This window comes from Saccostrea cucullata, unplaced genomic scaffold, assembly GCF_032062105.1.
Source record: "Saccostrea cucullata isolate Sc308-1 unplaced genomic scaffold, CSIRO_AGI_Scuc_v1 ctg1712, whole genome shotgun sequence".
Lineage (NCBI taxonomy): Eukaryota > Metazoa > Mollusca > Bivalvia > Ostreida > Ostreidae > Saccostrea > Saccostrea cuccullata.
In genome coordinates this window covers 23,237-47,650 of record NW_026938754.1, presented here as the reverse complement: position 1 = coordinate 47,650, position 24,414 = coordinate 23,237, and the positions used below count along the sequence as shown (strand labels likewise).

The 24,414-nt window shown below is 33.6% G+C and overlaps 1 protein-coding gene and 1 pseudogene across 1 annotated transcript; both read right to left on the bottom strand.

The window, feature by feature from the left end:
* Positions 1 to 878: 878 nt before the first annotated feature.
* On the bottom strand, positions 879 to 15,126 carry LOC134251200 (chitin synthase chs-1-like). The gene is made up of 16 exons (XM_062733586.1): positions 15,036 to 15,126; positions 13,610 to 13,696; positions 12,851 to 13,373; positions 11,565 to 12,649; positions 10,450 to 10,552; positions 10,235 to 10,365; positions 9,110 to 9,219; positions 8,898 to 9,024; positions 8,642 to 8,792; positions 5,516 to 5,762; positions 3,886 to 4,086; positions 3,167 to 3,564; positions 2,918 to 3,082; positions 2,335 to 2,540; positions 1,925 to 2,175; positions 879 to 1,845 (listed from the first exon to the last, which is right to left on the bottom strand). The coding sequence occupies exons 1-16, from the start codon at positions 15,107 to 15,109 to the stop codon at positions 1,055 to 1,057; spliced, it is 4,650 nt and encodes a 1,549-aa protein (XP_062589570.1). The 5' UTR covers positions 15,110 to 15,126; the 3' UTR covers positions 879 to 1,054.
* Positions 15,127 to 16,865: 1,739 nt separating this feature from the next.
* Positions 16,866 to 23,078, bottom strand: LOC134251205 (chitin synthase-like; annotated as a pseudogene).
* Between the last annotated feature and the right edge of the window lie 1,336 nt (positions 23,079 to 24,414).

Genomic DNA, 24,414 nt, shown 5'->3' with positions numbered 1-24,414 from the left:
TTTTCGCGAAGTTCGCGAAAGCCTCGTCGTCGCGAATATTTCTTGCCGCGAACCGGTCATTATAGTCTATGTATCTATTAACAAGAGAACCTAAATAGGCGTGATCGCGAAAATTAATCGTCGCGAACTAGTTTACACCTGGTAAATCGCGAAATAAAGTCGTCGCGAATAAAAGTTGGTTTACAGTATGTAAAACATATTTGTGCAATACTAGTATAAATCGCTTTAATAACTGCTAAAACGTACAATGGCTTAAGTTTTCAATAAAGAGGACATTATTCACTAAAGATTATTATATAAAATACTGAGAGGACAGTTTATTTTATTGGAGATTTTCATTAAAAGTATAGTAGCATTCAAAAATATTGATTATATCAGATGTATAACAATTTTAAATTTTATGAGTGAAACAAAATACTGAATATGTTTGCGCATTTTTGGAGACAACCCCTAAATATTTTTCAATCAATGGATTCTAGACCCCCACTAAAATGCGTCATATTATTCAATCATTTTCTGCATGGGGGATACCATGTCAAAATATTTTTTGATAGTATGTGCATCTGATATTTTTTTAAAACTTCAAATTCTAGATTAAATTTGACATCAAATTTGTAATTTACTGTCACGTAATAAAATTCTCAAAGTGAGATGAAATTTAAATGTCATAATATAGGCCATTCGTTTTAACACGTTCAAATTATAAATGCTATTCTTTAGCTCCTTTTTCCTCTTTTTCTATTGAGATTGGTCTGCACACAGTAATTGTAATAAATATAAAAAATCAAAAATTGTTGAATTATGAATTTTTCAATGAATTATAAAGAGTTGACATGCAACGGGAACAAAAGTGCTTTAATGTCATAGACTGAGTTTTAATTACCAAAGTAAAACAAAACATATATAAACAACCAATCTGCATTCCTTTTTAAACCATCAATGGAAAAACAAAAAACTACAAATACTTATGTATACGTGCGTTTTCCTACTGCTACATATATTAGAAAACTAATTATTTTTAAAAATTTCCAACTAAAATATTCCATCCCTTAATTCATTCATGGGAGGATCCAGGATTCCTTGTATCCAGGGGCGGAGATGTAACCTCTAGGAAATTCTGCATGCCCCTAACACTCAGTTTCTTAACATGTTTATCTGGAAAGCGATTGAGAATCTCCTCCTCCTCACTGTCCTCGCCAATCGTTTCTAACTTGCTTTCGATGTTCTTTCTAAGGTCAACAATGGTTCGTTGTTTCAATGCAATTTGTCCGGAAAGAATTTGAAGCCCGACTCCTGCTTTAAGTATTTTCCATTTGGACGATTTTTGAGTACTGATATCTTCCTTTTCCTTCTTTTCCTCTCTTTCTTCAGCAGCTACTAGTTTCTTTAATTTCTTGATCGGAATTTTCGTGTCCAATTTTTTATCAAAGATTTTTGTTCTAGCTACTATATGAGAAATTGTTGACACACGGTGTGTTAACATTCCAAAAAATTGCATTAAAAGGAGAATACCAAAGACAAGCGTAAAAGCGATAGAGATGGGTTCGATCACGCCTTGAGTTTCACCAACACTGCATGGTAGAGGGATTGAAAGTGTGTTCTGATAAGCATTTACTTGAGTGAGAACATAAACAATTGTAACAAAGATGGCATTTGTTATAAAATAAAAGAAAAACACCTTGTTTCTCAGATCAATTAGTTCAGCTTGTATTTTAGCCTTTTCCTCTTTATTCTCGTTCAGAGGTTTGAGGTATTTTTTGATAAATTTTCTCCAAAAATCCTCTTCATCATTTTCAATGGCAATGCATTCTTTGTAAATACCACGTTTTTGGTTTCCCTTTTGTCCTGAAGAGGAAAAAATATATTTTATCTGTGTCTTCCTAATTTCAAAATTAAAAATAAATGATTCAAATCAAGGATATACCTGTGTTTTTCTTTTCCGTTGCTTTTGCTTTATCTTTGGACCCCTCATTCTTTGTGGTCTCTGATCCCTGGACCTTCGATTTGCTTTCGTTTCCTTCAGCTAAGTGTTCCTTCTTCTTGGATTTGCTTGAACTTTTTTCATCCTGTTTATCATCAGACTCCTTATCTGCCTGGTTCTCTTCATCCGATTCCCCTTCGTCTTCTGATACAGCACGTCTCGTATCCTCAATTTCATTAAAGCATAAAATACATCTGTAATGAATAGCATTCATATTTAACGATTTCCTAAACTTATATTTTAAATTTTTAGATGATATTTGAGCAATAACAAAACTTTTTCCATGATTTAGATTTAAAACCGGTAAAAAGGGATATTTTTTCAATGAAATGTTTATATGTTTCATACTTTACCTGCACCAGTCTCCAATAGAGCACGATTGGCCTAGAACTCGTTTCTTCATCTTCTGAGATGAGGAGTCATCATATTTTGCTGTTTTACTTTCACGAGTTCCCCAATTAACGTTATGAAGATTCCCAACAGAGTAGAAGATTAAAAGCATAGACATTGATGGAACAGACAGAAAATAAAGAAGACCGTGAAAAATACAGGCAAATTCCTACAATCAAAAAACTTAAATGTCATTAACAAGCAATGTATATTAAAATATCAAGCCCTAAAATACTTTCTTTTTGAATTTTAAAGTAAAACAAAATCAGTGAGACCATCCTTTTTATTTAATCTTTGTTTGCCAGCTCCCGACTCAGGGTAAAATAATTAGGTCGATACGTAGGTGGGAACAATTTTTCTTAGAACATTTCAACATACACACTGACAGGAAAAGAAAAACCAGAAACAAAAATAAAACCTTTCTTGAAGTTTAAAAATTATTTGAGTCGAGCCATTTTGATTCAATCGGTGAAAGGAGAAACAAACAACTTTTTAAAGATGGTCTGAGAATATATTCACGTAAAAAATTGATAAATGTATGAATACCATTGGGTGCAAAACTGCAGCAATTATAAAGACTCCAGCCACGAAGCAAAAGAACACAGTTGTAACTGAGCAGAATTGTGCCTCGACGCCTTCCTTTAGCAACCCTATCAGAACAACCAACATGACCAAGCTGTAAAGTGTCGACAATATTGCCGCAAACAAAAGCTGCAACATAAATAAACAGTGTTTCATAATAACGTGTAAAAGCATCAAAACATGTGGAAAGGGTAATGGAAGAGATCGATTTACCTGCGTTTCCTCTTTGGCGACGTAAATTGAGATAATAAAGATGGCTACAGGAACACCATTTAGTAATAATGCAAGCCATGGTTCAATTTGTGGGAAGGCTGTTATGATGGCACCAAGAATCAACAGAAAAATTGTTCCTGGTGTCAGTATTGAGGAAATGAATAAACAGATGTGGTAAAAAATGTACGGTCTTGAAATGTTCTGATTCGTCTTCCTGACATTGTTTCCATCCATTAAAAGATCCAAAATGTTTGCCATTGTGGATGGAGCCCAGCGTCTCCTCTGGTTATAGAACTCGTAAAATCCTTCCGGGGCAAAGGTCAAAGCATCCGAAGCAGCACAATACTCTACCCTGTACTTTTGTTTTAACAACAAGGTACATAACCACCTATCTTCACCTGTATTACAAAATCACATGAACTTATAATTTTCAGAACATGGAACCCTCATCTGAATTTTCCAGCCAGTAGGAAGTATTAAGAAAAAAAATCTTCAATCATTTGATATTAATTATCTTCTATTAAAAATTCATTTAAAAAAGTAAACATATGAACTCTAATGAAGTGATTTAAAAAAAAAAAGAACTACATAATGTGAATAAATCTAAATTAATACTAACAACTGTTGGGTGTTAAAAATGTTCGACACTTTCTTTATATTATGCCTACACCAACTCTCACTTTACACTATATAGAGGTTTTTTCTCGTTTGAAACAAACCTTGATCGTACTGTACATAATGAGCAGCTTCAGTTGGCTTTCTTGTGTAGGTTTTCATAACATTGTCTGCTAGTAATGCTGAACCACGAAACAGACTGAAGCATCCCGGAGAACATAATACACAGCCAAACACATGTTCCGTAGCCTTCTGAAGCCAGTGGCTTACGGCATACTCAAACGTTTGATACCAAACCATAGGGCCTGAATATAAAAAATAGATATAAACGTTAAATGTTATTTTTTAAATGAAGAGATACCGAACAATATATTTCAAACAAGAGTGTCAAATTTCTTTTTAATCATGGTACCTTCTTTTGCAATATTTTGCAAAAAAAAAACTTCAACATCTGTAATTTTTCTTCATATGTTATCCAAAAAGTAACTATTAAAATAAGTGCTAAAATAAGTGCTCCTATTACATGGCTCTATTTTTACTCACCTCATATTAAGATAACAATGTAAGAGGCAAAAGTAATTCTGTAAATAAGAAATCTCAGTTTTGGACCCGTAATAGCCCCATGTTAGAATCGAAATTTGAAAATCTTATTGCACATCTACAGAACAAAATCACTCATATTACACGATATACTTGCTATATGCAAAAAATATAAAGGTAACCGAGGTTTTGTTAAAAAAAAAAATGGATGTTTTCTAAGCCCCAATCGCCCCGAAAGTAAAAATCATAATGCAGAAGCCTTATTGCACATCTACAAGATGGTCCCAATTATATTTCAAAATATAAATTGGCTTATGCCAAATGTAGGGAGAACCAGAAAGCAGTTTTGTCGTAAAAACGTATTTTGGTAAACTCAACAAATCCAAGATAAAAATTGAAACGTTGATTTCAAACTTTACAGACCACTTATAATTAAAATCACATTCCAAAATATCTAGGGTCACTGTAAAAATGTTTAGGAGTTGTAAGGGAACGGGTTTTAGTAGATAAAACGTCTCTTGAGCCCTAATTGCCCCCAGGGTGCAAATTGTAATTCCAAAACCTTATTGGACATTACTAATGACCTAGAAAAAAATTATGAACAACAAATGCATAAGGAGATCGGGGAACCAGATTTTTGTAGAAGAAAACGACGTTTTTATTTTTGGTCTTCAATCGCCCCCATAATACAAGCATGAAATTATAAAATCTATTTAACATCTTCAGAACACCATCAGCCATTACTCAGTATTCAAAAGACCATTGGTGACAGTAAAAATGAGATGAGTTCGAAATCCAAATTTTTGTAGAAGAAAACTGTTTTACTTGCACGATTCAAAAAATAAAAATTTTAAAGTCTTTTTGCATATTTTCATTTCAGGCACCAATAATCATATGTTAAAAGTTGAGTTGACCTCTGCTTTAAATGTAAAAGTATTTTGAGGAAGAAGATAACCCCGATAACAATCTACCCGAATTTTCATTAAAAAATGTGGACATAAAACATAAAAAGCTTGAAAAATAAAGGAGTTATCCAGATGAAGTATCCGTTTGGACGTCCCCACTCAATGTTTTAACTCTTTCCGATCTATTTTAAAAAAACGAATTTTTTTTACAATGCACGACATTGTGAGAAAATCTGGAAATAATTTTCTTTCAGCAGCGACTTCAACATTTATTACGCGCAATACTCACCGGAACCTATAGGATGAATGCGACCACAAGCAGCCCCGACCAATGGATTCTTTTTCATACGATCAAGCAAACGGGTTACCGCCTCCGGCTTAAAATCCACATCCCCGTCCAATGCTAGTATAAATGTATTGTCAGCAAACATCCCCATTTTTTGCTGTACCATCTTCTCACTGTTTTTTGGGTCCCTCTTAAGTGATTCTTTTGTTTCATTCATTTTGAACGTTAGTAGATAATAGAGATACATTACCTTTAATTGAAAACAAAATCAAATAATGAAAAATAAACTGGGTCAATTTATTTAAATTTCTTTTCGTTTTCATAATATTGTTCATGTTAAGAGTAAAGTTTTGCGCATTTATTTCTGTGTGCTTGGGTCAAGGTATTTAAATCCCGTCTTAGGCCGTTTTGGTCATTCGAGTTAGTACTCAGCTATAGATAGCAAATAATACTATGAACATTGATATCGAACACGATTTTTTTAAGGGAGTTTATTGTAACAGGGGAGGGAGGGAGGGAGGGACGGACGGCGGTCCTCTACTACTACTGGACCCACCGTCTCTCACTCTCTCTCTCTATCTAGGGGTTGTATCTTTCGTGGCAAGGCTTGCGTTACACAGCTCAACCTGAGTTCAGGAGGGCTAGTATGGCACAGTGGTTCAAAACTCAATACTCTTTAATCTTATATTACAACACTAAATTATCTCCCTTTAATCAATGAACTCGGATAACTCACCACTGCCCAAAACCTACACCTCCTATTATTAACCCGCGCTCTCTAAGTTACACTAAATTTATAAATACACGAAATCTCTCAGCTTTTATTCTCTATTTGTCAGGCTCTTTACTACCTAGACCTAAGGAAGTCACTAAAATTCTTGAATACTCATTATCTCATTACTCAGTTCTTACTCTTTTAAATCCCACAATTTCCATCTTGTTGGAAAATCACACTTTGATAGAATCTTACAAATCTCTGTACTTGAAATGAGACAAAATACAGTTTTACAATTTATTAAATGAATCATCTCTCAAATGAACAATCAATAAATTCTAACCTCTGTCTCACTCTGTCTTTTGTCACCTATTAGTCCTAACTTACCTGTCTAAAACCAACCTCAATGCAACTCACAAAACTCCTAACTCTCAAAACTTCCTCCCAGACCTCCTGGATGAAAGTAAAAACCAATAACTAAAACTTAATCCCATAAACTTAAATTAATTCCTACCAAATTTGAAATACGTAATTCCTGAAAATTTCCTAAGTCTGAATTCCAGTTAAAACAGTAGCCAAATTTAGAAATACACTAGCTTCCTTAGCTAAATGTATAAATTATACCTAAACAATCTTAAGTAATTCTAAAATTTATCAGCAATTTACCAAAAATTCAAACAAACAGCAAATTTTAACCAAGTCCAATTCTCAGTTAAAATTCACTAAAACCTGATCAAAACTTCCTATAAAATTCCACAAGTATTCCAAAAGTTCCTAAAATGTCCTTAAAATAACCCTGGCTCTTCTTAAAATAAAACTAAAAAATCATTATTAAATCTAAATTCAAAACGCCCATCCCATACTTAATTCCTTAACCCTAAAACACTTCTTCTCTATACAATTCAACCTAGCAGAAGAGCAAAAATTCCTTGAATCTCTCCCTTTTATACAATAATATGACGTAATTGCTGGAAACTCTCGTGACATTTCCCGTAAGCGGCAAAGTCTATAGAAAAATCTAATAACTACATACAAGACAACTTTTCTGAATGAAAGTAATCTCTAAATACATTCTTCAAATAGAATACGTAAATTAATCTCCATTTAAATCAACGAATAACACAATTAACTCCAAAAATCCTAAAACTATCGTAACTTTTACGATCGGGCTCGACCTACACAATTTACGACCGCCAAGTTCGTAAACAAATCTACCAGTTTACAACAGGACAATAAACTGCCGATAATTAACTGAAAACAAGTTAAACTTCAAGAAAACATGATTTCATCTATAAATCTATGGTTTATCTTCTACAGAAGACCCATTAAAGTCCCTGAAACATGAAGTAAGCTAAAATAATACCACAACTTTACTACTGCTATGATCAGCTGATTTCTACGTAACTCAAAACATGTGCACAACTTATTTCAACTCATGTAAATCACTTAAACTTGTCAATAATCACCTATCAACTACATGCAAGTATAAATTAATACATATTCCTGCAATGTCAAGTAACTTTAACACATACAAACTCATCTTAAGTCTCCTACAATGTCAACAATAATCAGGTTCAATAACTCTGTATAAAACTGATCTGTCAAATCACTGGACCGTTACATTATTTATAAGTCGTTTATGATATATTTTCTATTGCAGTTTTTTGAATGTCCAGAATTTGCAGTCCAATTTTTTTATTAAAGAAATTCTAAGGGCATAATAGGATTGTATTGTATATTATAGGTAACTTAATTTGTAACAGTACTGTGAAATCACAAATTTTCCTGGGGGTTAATTTTCGTTGTTTTCAAGGTACGGCAAGACCCACGAATTTATGTCCACCATGAAATGTAAAATGTCACATACATAAGTACTCATTAATTCTTGATCCACGAAATCAAATCCCCACGAACCAAGAGATTTTCCTCAAACCAAGAAAATTTGAACCCACGAAAATATGTGATTTTACAGTATTTATCATGTACATATGTATATCGATATTAAAAAGAATTCACCCATAATGCAGAGAGAGACCAAGAAGACTTTATTTAAGTACATTAATACTGTATATCATAGGTAAGATTACAAGAATTAAGTTAAAAGAGTTGAGCACACAACTCATATCTAACAAACACTGTCAATTATAATATGTTCTTGACTTTTATTATGGATTAGAAAAGAAATGATTTATTAGCGGATGAACAGAGTGAAGTAAAAAATAAACGGTTTGAAAGTTGGGGTCGAATTAAATTAAATGTGTACTATAACTTGATTATTTTTTATTCTAAATGAGCCAAATCAAGCTCAATCTCTGAATATACAATGAGGAAACATTTACAACTCTTTCTCTCTCCTCTCTCTCTCTCTCTCTCTCTCTCTCTCTCTCTCTGCGTTTGTAAGTTTTGAATTGTACCTGGCTCCAACGTTTACGATGCCTTATTTTTGTTTTGTCTTTCAGGTGTACGACAAGTTTCTGTGATGTTAGTAGCTCCCACTCGAATCTAGCTCCATAGGGCGTCTCATATCGCTTTACTTCGCCCAAATCAAATTCACCATACACTAACCTGTATTATTAAAAAAAATATCAGTATATTGCCGACCCCCTCCCCTTCACATCACTGATACTGAATTACATGTTTAAGTTTTTGCACCAATTTATATCAATAAACTTACTTTGCTGTTTTGGAATCACACTTTCAAGTGTCTTGACATAATCATTAACTGATATGCCTTTCAATTGTTTAGTACCAGTTTTGTTCATCCGGGATTTGAAAGCGTCATCGAAAAAGATGTGTACTAAATACAATATCAAAAAAGTATGAACTTGTGTTAATTAATCTTTGCAACCAAACATTTTACTTTTTTACAGGTATATTTTTACCCGAAAAGTCGTAAGCCTCTTTGTTTGTGTAAAGTGGCTTTTTCATCTTCTTCCTCTTTTCGTTGATTTTATTTTCATACTCCTTCTGAAGAAATTGTTCGTAATCAACCCTAAAAATAAAAGAAAAATCTTAATCTCCGCTCGACTCTAACAGAAAAGGATGACTGCATTTACCGCTGTCTTTTGGGCCTTCTTCGGTAGCTTCGGTTGCTCTTAAATCCTACCCTTATTTTACTTTTGTGTGTTTACCACTTTTTTTTTTTTTTTGAGAACAATTTTAAAGGATTTTCAACCCTAATAAGACCAAATTCTCTATCTTTAAATGTGCATCAAAAACACACAATACTGTATATGTACTTTTTCCCACGGGGTCATATTTCCAATTAAGAACGCATGGAAAAATATCAGCGGAAAATTCTTGACTGCGTTACATAGCGTAAATCGATACCACGCGGAAAAAAGTATTTCTACAGTACTCTGATATTAAATCAAAACACTCACCCTTAAACTTTTAATAGTAATTAATGGGAATTATGTCTAAATATATTTAGTATTCAACATCCACACATCTGTTATACTACTGTATTTCATGAATATGTTGTTATAACGGATAGAATAACTTATCCGAGTCTAACATAAATATAGGTAATTAACAAGGATATATATTGATAAAGTATGAGATCCTCCATTTTAAGTCTGTATGGTACATAATTTTCTACAAAGGCAGAAAACGTAATTAACATTATCGGCCGTTCAAGTAGGTAAAGAATACATGTATGTAAAATTGATGCCTAACAATGTGACGTTTTTGACCACAGTGTCCTAGATAGCACAAAACAAGCTGCGTTACAAGTCACGTGACAGAATTCTTTACAAAATTACCTTAGGTAAGATTATATGAAATTGTGATCGTCATTTAAAACAGATTAATTTTTCACTTTGTAAATAAATACGTTTATTTAATGTTATTACGTAAAGTTGTAGAGTAGACATTGTTCATTTCTGCAATAAATAGAAAAATTATTGTTTTGAAAGTTATTTGTTGCAAGTTTCGCGCCTCCTTAAGTGCAGTCAACCTTTGAAAACATTTTTACATCAATTTTATTACCAAGGAAAAAACCTCACCTAAAAATAGATTTCAGTAGCTGTGTCATTTCAGTTTCAGTTTCGTGCCACATCGTTGCACAAAAATACACATTTGGGACCGTGTAATACGTTTCATTATTTTCAGTAAAAGTGATTTCTTCTTCTGCTTCCTGTAAATAGTGTTTCTTAAATTTTTTATCTAGTCATATGCATTTTTTTTTCAAAAACAGTTAAAAATAACAAAAACGACCAACCTTATTGTTTTCCGCTTCTGTCTGTTCCTCTGTGTCTTCACATCTCGTTAGAAGTAGGGACATATTGAGAAAAATTCCACAGTATGGCGGTTTTCTAAAAAAGCTGCAAAAATCACTAAATTGCATTAATACATGATCTGTAAATTATATATATTTTTGCGACTCTTTATTTTCAAGATATATTTGTTTTTTTTTTTATATAGATGAGAAAATTTGACTTAAAATGTAAAATCTTTATGAATTAATAAATTAAAAGGAGAAAGACGGAAGGAGGACTTAAGGTCTTCACAAAATAAATTCTTTGGAAAAGAGTGATATTTTTAAGTTACCAGAGTCAGTTAAATAATATTCTGCCATCTGTTTTTATCCGCCGTCATTATCCGTCGTGCATTAACATTGAAAAGCCTTTTCTATAGAAAAACTTCAATTTCAACTTATAGCATCTATAATTGAAGGGGGTCAAAAATTGTTATTTTCATGGCCCCTCCCCATTGGACCCGAGGAATGCGGATAAACCCTTACAAAAAAGTACTATACTTAACTATAGTAGGTCAAAGTCAATTAAAGAAATTGACTATGGATTTCATATAGATAGCAATAAAGGGGAGAAAATGTAAGAGAGTAAATAGTACTACTTGAAGAGTTGTCACTGAGTACTAGGATTTGTTAACTCTTGGTGGTCTTCTTTTTCTTTTGGATAATAAACTGCAGCTGGTACCGCTGGTACAGCTTCATCCGTAGTGGGAAAATAAATGAAGCTTTTCAGAGCCAATGTTTTTGTTATCTTACTCGACTATAAATAAATATTACCTTATTTATCAGTTTATTTCGTTTTTATACATACTTTTTAGCTCTATGGCTCTTTAGAGTAATGTATCTTAATCATGCACCCGTTGGGTACTTGGATCTCTTGTTCAAACAATAGTTTTATTTTTTTTTCTATTTATATATATTTAGAAAAAAGGTACCAGTCTGTTATACTCGTATGAGAGGACACCGTTTGATGTAATGTTGGGCCTCGGGCCTTTTATTCAAATGTTGTTTCATGCTTTAAAACAATTTTAAAAAGGCAAATAGAATGACCACCATACGTACCTCACATTCTGCAGACTTACCTTTCACATTTAACTAGCTTGGATCCATTGTTTTTCCAAATGTACAAAGTGAGTAAGAAGAATGCGACAAACCCAAGACAACCAGAGACAATAAGCAGCAATATGTCATCAATGTCCGTGCCTCTTAATTCCCATAATGGTTGTCCGATATTACAGTCCTGGCTCGTCCATGACAGAGGAAATTTCAAAATGGGCACAAACATAAAAGGGGTACTAAGCAGACTTAGAATGAGAGGTGTAGAAAAACAAAAGTACTGAAGATTGACTCTACATGCAAATCGTGCACTTTTGAATCCAACAAAGCCCAGAATAACACAAATTATTATAAGAGTATCTATATCATTTCGTCCGCAGCCGAAAGAGAAATACAACCTGGATTCAAGAACAACTTTACCCGTCAAGGTTTTTACTTTTGAAGTCCCTAATAAAGAAATTGCTATAAATGTATCTAGGGCATTCGAATCATCAGTTGACCTAATTGAAAAAATGATATATGGAAGCGCGATTGTCAATGCCACTTTACATATTGACGTTAAGAATGATACCTTTTCCCTTTTAGACCGGATATATTCTCTAAGAAAAATTTTAAGCCGTCTTATTTTTGAACTTTTTCGCTTATTTGCATCTTTCCCTAATGTAGCAGAGGAACTAAATATTAGAAAATTTTCCCAGTAAGTGACTGAAACGAGTATCAAAGAAAGTATTAAATAACAGAAGATGGAAACAAAATTTTCCTCCAAAGATTTTTGGTAAATATACCAGCCCACAAGACCCAATGAGACAAGGAAAAAAATGAGACCAAGTATTTGTGTAAACTTATATGCAACAGCATGAGCCTTTGTATCATTATTTTCTGTTTTACTTTCCGGAGGCACTTCTGAAGTTTGGGGATTATTACCCACTTTTTGTTTTAAAGCTTTCACGATCTTTTTAGAAAATTTGATTTCACAGAATAAGCTAAAGATTAAAGGAAAGAAAATGATTAAGTAAGATAAAAGAGAAGCAGTGATTGGGTCAAACGCTGGAAGCACAAGAAATACCAGAAGACAAAGGCCCGTCGTTTGAAGTGCCCCCACCACCATACTCTGAAATAAAATTTAAAGGAGAGAAAATTAAGAAACATCCATTGTATATGTGTCCATTTTATCTAAGCTACGATATATTTACATGTAACGTCTCGTACATATGTGCAATCGTTAACTTGAAAGTTCAAAAACTGGATAATAGTATCTTAAAAGTTTTTTCTTAAATAATGACATTTATTTTAACAACGCGACGAAACATACCAATATGAACATTCTAAAGTTAAATTCCTGAGTTTCCTTGAACCATATTCTCCACAGTGAAAGAATAATTGTGTAGATGTCTGGAACCACCATAACAATAACGAGACCCCAAATCCACATCACATTCACCGAAGGTGTTTCTTCCATCAACTGACATAAATGAGGGTTTATTGGGACGCATTTCCAAGTTGTCGGAAAATCTCCTCTTGGAAGAAATGAAGAAGCACAGTCAGTGTTATTGGAGTTTTGAGTGCAGTTATATTTAAGGTAGGTCCTGTCTTCCACAAGATGAAGAAGACCGCCCAATTTATTTATAGTTGTGGTTGAGTTAGCTTGTGGTGGATTCATCTTCCAGATCATTAAATGGATGATAATTCGTGTTAATCCTGTTGATACTAGAACGATGAAAAACAGGATGACACTGAATATAATCACACAAATCTTTGTTAAAATGTTCCAGCAAGTGTTTGAATCATCAGAACTTATTGGCGGTCTCTCAACGGGGCAGTCCCAGTATTCATTCCTACAAAGAGCGGGTAAAGACATAATAATAATCAAAGATTTGGTGTGCAAAATTTTGGAAAAACTCATAGTCCTGAATATAATAATACACTCAAACATATACACTTAAATGACATCTGCTCTTTTCTGATAATTTCTGCATAACGCAATGCGCATACAAATTGATTTTTAATACTGAAATAAAAGTGTGGAACTAGATTTCTCTTACTAAAACACATGTACAAAAAATATTGTTACTGTTCGTTTTCAGGCTGTTTCTTTGCATCCCCGGATTTCTTTTTCTTCTTTCCACTGTCAGATTTGTTAGGGACTTTACCATTACTGCTAGAAATAAGAATTTCTTAAACGTTATATGAAACAAATAAACTTCGTATGAGTAAAACATTCCTAATTTAACCCATCATAATTTCTTTATTTATTAAACAAATAAAAGAACTGCAAACCCCGTAACCATCTTTAAATTTTTAGATTGCGATAAAGGATAGACGGGGTTTTCATTGAGATTAAAGATGGGAAGTTTAAATAAATAAAAAATTCCACTTAAATTGTCCTTCATTTAAAGTTCTTGCCAACAATTGTGTCTCTTACACATTGAAAGATTATACAGAATGGCTTGGCTCACTGTGTGATGAACCACCTGATAATTTGTCTAGTGTATACTCTAATTGTCTGCCCAATTTTGCATATGCTTCCCCCTTATATAATATTTACACTGATCGAATTTGAATCGGGACAGGGGATATTTGACGGAGTATTAACATTATATTTAAAGACCTTTATTATAATGTCAATTAAGATAATAAAGTAATACATAGCTATTGTGGAAAACAAAATATTATCAACCGATCAAAGACCATCAAAAAATTAATGGCACATATTTTGGTAAGAAAACTCTTTTTAAATAGTGGATCATTTTTTAAAAATATATTTTTTTAATAATTGGCATCTAATTTCAAACAAAAACACATATTTCAGAGATTTGCTTATTCCTCAGTTTTATTTCCTTACGTATAAACAGTACTGTTCGTGTCTCTATTCATAAATAATTCATATCATCTAAATTCAATGAGTATTTCAGTTCCATTTAACACAGTTGAGTTTGTAAAGCACTGGGCATACAGCCGAACTATTAGAGACACACAGTACATTTACAAGGAAGAGTATCATTTGGAATATCGCACTTAAACTCCTCTAAATTTTTGGCTAAGCAGTTTATAACAAAAATATTAAACTGGAGGCTTAACCCCCGACAGTGTGGTATTTTGTACGAAATACACATATGTTCATTAAGAATAAAAATGTTTAATTCATGTTGTTGATGAAATCGACACAGAAAGTTAATAAAAATGTACGTGTCTTAAAAAAGAATTTTAGAATTCCTGGAAGTAATCAAACAAAGGTGTTTTTTTTAAAAATATGTTTACTCTAAATTAAGGTATTTCAATCAATGAAAGCAAAAGGATACTCTTTTCGCATTTTTTTTCGTAGTTTTTTAATACAAAAATGGAAAAAGTATGTGGTAAATATATCTGCTTTATAACACATATTCATGATGTTATTATCTAAAAATTGCATTTTTCTTTGTTGATTGGTAAGAATATGCTGTATAAAATATTTCAGATGAAAATGAAAATGTATTTATTAACAAAATCAAAAGAATTACCTCTTATGCTCTTGCAAGACTTGACCCGGTATCGTTGTTTCACCATTTTCCGTCTTTTTGCCATTGCTCTCCATATTGATTGTAATAAAACATAAAAGTCTTCCAGGCTCAAAAGATTCTGCAGTGCACCTGTTTACTGCATAGTCGTTAAAGCGACGGAATAGAAGTCCCAATGTATGCTGGGATTTTAAACATATTTAACGAATATTGACACGGTTGTGTCCAATGATCTTTAGAACACTTCGATTATAATCGAGTTAAAAAATATCTTTCTTATCTTTCCTTGCTGACTGCATGAGAACGTAACAATATTCCGTTAAATAGTCGATTTATTTTAATTTAATATCAGAATATAATTGGTTTCAAACATGAAATGTTATTTTATTGTATAGTCAAGAAAGTTGAAATATACATATCAACATATAACTGAAGTTTGTAATCAATTCTTTCAAATTTTATTTGAAATGAAAGTACAGTATGTTTTATTTGCCTTTGTAGATCGAAAATAACTGCTTATTTAATATTAAAGATTAGGATGAAAAAATATAATACAAACTTAATAGCTCCCTTCATTAAATATAGTCATAATGACAAAATTAACTTGCTAGTCTACTCATGATGAACATCAGCTAGTCACTGTTGACTATCAAGTCTTCAGTGTGATATTTCTCGCGCCATCAAACAAGTCCAACATAATATGACCCTCACCCGGAGGACAATCAAACTTTTTTTTTCTAGGTTATAGTGACTAACTTAAGGTTTTTCAGTATAAATAATTACTTGCAAGAACTCAAACAACAATATTCGGTATTTCTAAGCGGTGTGATATCAAAAGAGACTTACCATTTACCATTAATCACCATTTAAAACTTTCCAACGAGTCAATAAAATAAAACGAAAAAAAAAAGGAAAGTTTGGTTATAAAATGATTTCAGAATTATATGAAAAATGCATTAATTTTAGATATAGTTTAATATGAGCAAAGGTTTTTAAGGCAAGATAACATTATGCTGGTACTTTGCAGGTGGAAAAGAAACAGTTGTGTTGAAGATTTAAAGTGTATATATTTTTGTGTAATGCTGGCACCACATTGCAATAGAATTGCGTCCCCCACACAATTCTTCATTTGAAATAGTCTAACTTGCAATATCTAAATATGTATACAGCTGACTTCAACGTGATTCAATTTACTTGTTCTGTTGGTTAAATAAAAAAAAAAGACATTTGTCCTACAAGTTTAAGCAATCCAATACTTATTTATTCATTGTTAGAAAAATTCTTTATACTTTCCTATTTTTGTCTCTGTCCTTATATCGGTATTCCTAAAACAATTTTAGAAGTGAGCATACCTGACGAAAAGTTTTTAGCATGGCCCTTTTATTTTTTCATATAAAAAACCGTCTTTTTATGAAACGAATCTTTTCATCCTTGGTCACCTCCTCATTCCTTCTAAACAAGGTACTAGACTATACTGCAGTATTCACTTATCATCCTAGGTTCATTTTCATTTTACTTTTTTCAGTTTCGAGAAGAAGTACATAAACAAAGTATCAACAAAGCGATTTCCATGTTTTTCACTCTTTTTATAACATATGCAAAACAAATTAAAAGAAATGTTCACATTTGCAAGCTGTTACATTGATTGAAATAGAAAAAATAAAAGAACACGTGTTTTCTCCTCAAAAGTTATATTTCAAATGATTTCCTCTCTTTGTTACACATTTGAAGTGTTGGTTTTTCCACCCTTTCCCCCCCCTTTCCGAAGGCTTCTGATGCTCTGTATAACCACAGGTGTATTGGGATACCTACTAAAAATTTTCATCATCTCCCTCATCTTGTAGGGAATTCATAGGCTTTTTTGTTGCTGCTTTTATCACTTTCCTTAGTTTTTCCAAAGCCTCGGGGCTTTTTCCTTCTCTCTCCAGATATTGCTCGTAGAGCAGAGCTGACCTGCACGCTTGCCCTTAACTTTCCCCAGCCTTTCCTAGCTCCCCCGAAAAATTTTTCTGGTTCCTTACTCGTTTTTTGTTTTTTTAGATCCCATTATGGCTTTTTACAGCCCCCTTCCCACTTCTCCACCAAACGTCGGTCTTTTAGTTTGTGTCTGTTTTTCTAGCCTGGTTGATGCGATTATATGAGTCAGAGTCGACACTCTGTGGTAAATCATCCCGAAGAACTGGATAAGTAGTAACAGACCAAAGGTCACTGTGAAGGCTATAGAGATTGGTTCTATGACTCCCTGTTCGCCTCCTGCCACATTACACGGGAGAGGAATCTGGAGTGTCCCCTGGTAGGCATTGACTTGTGTAAGCACATAGACGATCGTTACAAATAAAGCATTCAATATAAAAACAAAGAAGAAAACCTTATTTCTCAGTTCTAGTAAGTCCTCCTGAACCCTCTGTTGTTCCTCTGGATTTATGTCTGTTGGTTTTAAATACTTTTTTATCAAACCTTTCCAGAATTTTCTTTCCTCTTCTGAAATATCCTCACAGTTCTTGAAATCACCGTGCTTTGTTTTATCTAAAAGAATCGAACTGATATTAACTTTGAGATGTATAGTATACATATCATTCAAGAAAAATTTGATAGTGACCACTCTCCGTAAAAAATGACAAAATGAATTAAAATATTCTTATCGATGAATATGCCATCTTCCATCTAATTAATATATATTAAATTATTATAATTTCCCAAGTAGCCATTTGCAAATGCATTATTATTCCTCATATTTTCCATTGCACTATGAGTTTTAATGCGACACTACTTTGCATTATACTAGTAAATCCTTCACCTTTGTTATAACAAGGCATTCCTACCTTCTACTTTCGGTGTAGCTACAGGGGTAGGTTTCTTTTCGGCTGAAGACTTTTTCTGGACACCAACCGTTTGGGTTTGCGTTGTGTCTACTTTGTTTTTATCTGATGTATCCAGTGTGTCTTTGGGTGCTTCATTCTTTGTCTCCACCTGACTTTGGTCTTCAATTTCTCGAACGCAGAGCATACAGCTATTAAAATAATATATGCCAACAATCCATAAATCCATTAATACATGCAATATCCTATCAATAGGGAAAAAATAAATAAAGAGTAAAAAGATATGATTACTGCTTTGATAATACTTACCGACACCAGTCTCCAATAGAACATGTCTGACCTTCCAATTTATTTTTCTTTCTAATAACCTCGTCCTGACCTGAGGCCGTCTTGTTTTCTCTAGCCCCATTGACATAGAAGGTACCGCCAGAAAGTATAACAGTCCATGGAATATGCACGTAAATTCCTTCAAGAATAAACATATATCAGGTGCAACAGAAATTCAAATGTAAAAATAACATTACGCCAGCGAGGTTAATTTGTACCTGAGGATGTATTAAAGCAGCAACGACGAATACCCCTGCCACAAAACAGAAAAAGACCGTGGTGACAGAACAAAACTGTGATTCCACGCCCTCTTTTATCAAACCGATTAATACCACCATCATGACGAGACTGTATATCGTGGAAATGATCCCTGCCAACGTGAGCTGTTTAAGGGAAGGAATGGTCATTCACTTATTTGTTGACATAGTCTTAAATTGAATACAACGAGATAATGTGAGTTTATTCTTGCTCTTTTGCAAAAAAAGTATATTATTGGCATAACTTACCTGTGTATCTTCCTTAGCTAAGAAGATGGACAACGTTAAAACAATAACAGGAACCAAGTTCAGAACCAATGCCAACCACGGTTCTATGGAAGGAAAAGCTGTTATAATGGCGCCCAAGATAAGAAGGAAAATAGTACCGGGGGTCAAAATTGATGACACAAAAAGGAAAATATGATAAATGATATATAGCATTGAAATGCTGTCATTATTTTTCTTCACATATCTCCAGTCTAGAAGCAAATCTAGAATATTTGCCATGGTTGACGGTGCCCATCGTCGCCTTTGCTTATAGAATTCGTAAAATCCTTCCGGTGCAAAGGTCAATGCATCAGAAGCTGCACAGTATTCTACTCGGAATCCCTCCTTAAGCATAAGTGTGCATAGCCATCTATCTTCGCCTGAAACATACAGAGAATTACTATATCTAAAAAAAGCTTTTTAAAACTAGATTTCACAAGTACTTATACTGTGTGCATCATTTAAATACTTTTATAATAGATTGAATAAAGACCAATGCCCTCAAAGCACTCATTAGGTTTGCACGGATCCAGTGTTTTTCATTTTAGTTTAGCAGGCCATTCATTTTACCTTTTACGATATTCTAAATCATATGCTTAACGTACCTTGATCATATTGTATATGCTCCTTAGCCTCTGTTGCCGTTCTGGTATACGTTTTCATGACATTATCCGCTAAAACGGCAGATCCACGAAAGAGGCTGAAACATCCGGGTGAGCAAAGCACACAACCAATCACATGTTCTGTTGCTTTCTGCAACCAATGACTGACGGCGTATTCAAACTTCTGGTACCACACCATTGGCCCTGATATTAAAAACAATGTATATGATTTGTTGCATTGCAAAAATCTTTTGGAAAGATATCTCATTTTAGGTAATTATATTGATTTCCGAACCCGATCCAATGGGATGTATTCTTCCACAAGCCGCCCCAACATCTGCATTTTTTCTCATTCGGTCTAACAACAGCGTCACTGCTTCCGGTTTGAAATCGACATCACCATCCAGCGCAAGAATGAAGGTGTTCTCCGAGAGATTGTGGACCATTTCTTTCATACTTTTTGAAAGCTCCTTACATTTACCCTCTAGTCTTGGTCTCATCTTATTTAACTCAAAGGACAGTAAATAGTACATGTACATCACCTAAATATTTATAACACGAATTCATGTAAGTATAGTTTCTTTCAAAGTTTTCATGTACAATTGAGATTTATGTAGGAAATTGAAAAGTAACCTGACTCCATCTCTTTCTATGTCTTATTCTCATCTTATCTTTCAGGTGTACGATTAATTTAGCATCTTCGGTAAGGAGCATCCATTCATACTTCATACCGTAGGGGGTCTCAAACTTTCTGACAGGTTCGAGCTCATAATTTCCATATATGGATCTACAAGGATTGTGATAGAATAATAAAAGTTAACTTTATCTTGAATTTGTAATGAGTATTTATAAGCTTCTTGCAATTTCATGAATTCAAAATCGTACTTAGCTGTTTTCGGGACACATTCTTCAAGAAGCTTTACAAAATCGTTCACTTTCCTTCCATTTCGAAGCTTCCCGTTCACTTTCCGAGGTTTGAAAGCATCGTCAAAGAAAACGTGAACTACATTGACAAAACAATATTTAAAGATAAACAATAAAATACAAAGAAATTATTCATATATTACTAAATCTATATTTTTTTTCATTACACTTGAAATCTAGTGAAAGCATTTTATTCAATACCAAGCACTTAGCAGTAACAACTTTGAAGATAAAGAAGAGTTCCACTACTCGCCTTCAAAATCATAAATATCCTCGTCGTAGAAACTTCTTATATGTTGTTGTCGCATCGCCTGGACTTGACGTTTCCAGCATTGGTCCATATCAACCCTGTACAATAAAAATTACACTTCAGTCTCCATGATCATTTACAAGAAAACCAGCTAAGATGACGAATGATTCTCTAACTATAACGTCACCTGAATATAGATTTAAGAAGTTGCGTCATTTCATTTTCTGTTTCATGCCACATCGTTGCACAGAAATAGACCAATGGAGAATACACTTCTTTCGGTTTATCGTCTGCCTAATAATTACAAAGAAAATTGAAAATCAATTGCACAGTGAGTCGATATCAATTAAAAGTTCAGAATTCGTGGTGTTCTTGTTCTGTTACCTTTCTCTCTCTACCATAGTCAACATCAAATAGATATCTTCGCCGTGATAGCAACAGAAACAAGTCAAGGAATACTCCACAGTATGCAGGTTTCATAAATAATCTGTTATGGTGAATGAACAAACATTTTCAACTAGCTTAGCAAAACACCATGAGTTATGATTCAACGTAGTTATTGATTCCAGTATTTTATAAATACCTCTCTACTTTCTCCATTTTTGCTCCGTCGGTTGACCAAACATACAATGTCAAAATAGCCAGGGAGACTAAACCAAGAAAACCGGAAACAATCAGTGGCCATAAACGCTCCACAGAATTACCATAGTCCAGCTCCCATAAAGGCTGTAGAACGCTACATCCCTCCACCGTAAAGGATAACGGGTACTTCATAAGTATAACAAACATAAAGGGCACCAGTAAAAGATTCAGAGCGATCGGAGGGGCAAAAGATCTCCTTTGTAAAACGATCCGACACGCAAAACGCGAGGCTTTGAAAAATACAAAAGTGAGAATGAAGCACACTACTGTCATAAGATAAGGGTTAAAGGTCATACACCCGTACGTTATGTATGACCTGGATTCTAAGCGGATGCTCCCGCTTAAAGTATACACTGTTGCCGCATCGTCCAAATACAGTAAAGTTCTTGCTGTAGACAGAGTGCTTTCTTTGGATTGAATTACGTAGATGATTAAAGTGGTAAGGAATGTCCAACCGATCTTTAGAAAGTAGGTCAGGATAGACACGGTGTCTCGTTTAGATTTTACATAGTTCATCAAAAAAGATTCTTGTTGTTTTACGTCTTCTAGCTTTTTTGTAATATTTGATGTTACAAAGTTTTCCCACCAAATGACGGACACCATGATGATTGATACCAGCAGCAAAACAAGAGTTGTTACAAAGTTATCCTTTTCCGAATTATAGTATACATATAAAATTAGAAATCCAATCCCCATAATAAAGATGACAGCTCCAATGAAAGGGATTATATCATACATGAAGCGATTATCTTTCGCGGCATCTGGGGCCTCCCGAACGTTTATTGTTTTCACCTTGCCATTCATTGTTGAGTTTGATTGTCTGCTTCTGTTCTTTTTCACTTTTGTGTTTTCCTCTTGTTTAACTTGGAACTTGACACTTAAGAGAACAGGAATAAAACATACAAAGTACGGAAGAACAGAGGCAGACACTGGGTCGAAAGCTGGCATCACAAGAAACACCAAGACACAAAGACCAGTTGAATGGATTATTTCTATTATCAAACTCTGCAAAGACGAAAATCTTTTTTGTGATATATAAACTCAGTTCAATGAAGATAAGTTGTTAAACATAAAATAATAATTTAATCTTCTACGAAACAAATAGGGGGAAAATAAAACATACATACCAATAAAAATACTTTCAGGTCAAATTTATCTACTTTGTTTTTCTTGAAACATGATTTCCATAGAGACAAGGTCATAGTGTATAAGTATGGTACAGACATGATGATTAGAAGACCCCAGATCCAGCCTACGTTAACAGAGGGGGTCTCCTCCCACAACAAACAGGAAGTACCAGTCTCATTACGGCACTCCCACGACTCCGGGAGTCCCTTCCTCAGAACTTGACCTCTTATGCAACCGTTGGCATTGCTGCCACAAACATTAAGTCTCATCCTATCATCCTGTATTTGTAAGACTCCTCCCAATTTGTTCAGTGTGAAGCTGTTGTTGGTTTGGGGCGGGTTCAGCTTCCCTATCATGATGTGAATGATGATTCGTGACAGACAAGCCGACCAGAAAACAACTATGAAGAGGAATATTCCTACAATAACGAGCCCGACTTTTGTCACAGAGTCCCAGCACGAGCCATAGTCATCGTTAGCGCCATGTATAGGTTTCTCCTCGGCACAGTCCCACTCATTGTCATCGTCACTGTCAAAGATTCGTACGAAAAAATAAAATTAGATTTTGTATTTAATACTTCATAGATTACAGACTTTAAAAGTAGTTGTTCGATGCAAATTTCAAATTATTTAGAAATTCATTTTACGGTAGGTCATTTTTGTTATAGAACAACACTCCCATATGATATAATCTAGACAACTTCTTTTTAGTTACAATGTATCTTCGATGCTGCTTTGGTATGAGATTTATAATAACCTGATTTAATACTATAATTATGTTATATACAAAGATGTGTTAAAATTTACCCTGAATTATTAGGTTCAGTCATTTCTTCTCTGGAAAAAAATAGAAAACGAAATCAAAAACATCATTTATTGTAATTTTTAAAAAATATTATACATCGATAAAATCATATTGGCCGCATATAGAAGTGTAAAAATATATCAAAAAGATACTGGACATTCAGATGTACTTTTGGAAGAAATTCATTAAAAAACAAAGGAAAAACCTATTTTTGATTGTTAACTAGGTTTCTCCATTGTAAACCATAGTTTTAGAACCACTAGGTCAATCATTGTAGTTAATCTTATGATGATTGAGAAAATCTAAAATACATTTTCAAGAAAATTAGAAATTAAAAACGAAGTTGTTTTCCTAAGTAATAATGTTTTCGTCATTTCTCTATATTAACATGTCTGTGGTTCATATTACTTACGGGATACCTGTCGAAGCCTCCATCTCCTTAGCTCTAGATGTGATAGGTGGACTCTGAATTGGAATCCTGTGTACAGATATAATAGTTTTTATAATCAGACAGTGATTATAAGAAGAGTATATGTACAAGCTTTTCTTGTATTTTCAAGGGCCTCTTTGCACTATTCAAGGGCTTTCCACCTTCTTAGGGTACAATGTACCTATACTACCTAATACTGTACCATAAAGATTTCTTCAAAATGTTTTTTTAATGGGGGGGGGGGTCTTTTTCTCTATGAGCTCTATCTTACAATTTAAATTCTTAAAATCGTAATCAAATTTTCAGGATATCATCAAATATGTATATATCTTACATAATCATCGATTTTACTCTTAATAACTTGGAACAGAAAAGTCATAGATGATCTCTTAAGAGTTCAATATTTCTTATCATGCCGTTTTATTAATATTTGCACAGCTTTAAGAAACTCCGTTGGTAGTGCATAAAAAGAAAGAAACATGCAAGATAATACAAGTCTTTATCGCTGAATACCGAGAAATACTTATGTACCTTATTTGAATTTTTTCTGTTCATTGTGCTAACAACACTTCCGGGTGTATACATAAGTATGAAGTCTATACATTCCATCCGAAAATATTAAACACCTTAGTTTTAGGACTAGTCTAATGTTCATGTTATGTTATGTTATATATGAACAAGAGGCCCATGGGCCACAACGCTCACCTGAGCACTGTGGCTAGGAAATAGTAGTAATTGGTTTATTATTGAAAAGTTTAAATCCAAAAGTAGTCCCATGATCAATCATGCATTTACTATTCTTGAGAAGATGATTTTTAAAGAATTTTCCTATATATTGCTATGTTAAACTTTGGTCGGCCATTGTGGCCCCGCCATACCCCGGGGTCATGATTTGAACAAACTTGAGTCTACACTACCTGAGGATGCTTCCA

Bases quoted from the DNA above. Each gene is read 5' to 3' on its own strand.
- LOC134251200 (XM_062733586.1), bottom strand. From the start codon at position 15,109: ATGGAGAGCAATGGCAAAAAGACGGAAAATGGTGAAACAACGATACCG. The intron at 10,553-11,564 runs GTAAGTCTGCAG...TGATTTTTGCAG, and splicing joins AAGCTAGTTAAATGTGAAAG to CTTTTTTAGAAAACCGCCAT. The intron at 2,541-2,917 runs GTATTCATACAT...TTTTGATTGTAG, and splicing joins CTGCAGTTTTGCACCCAATG to GAATTTGCCTGTATTTTTCA.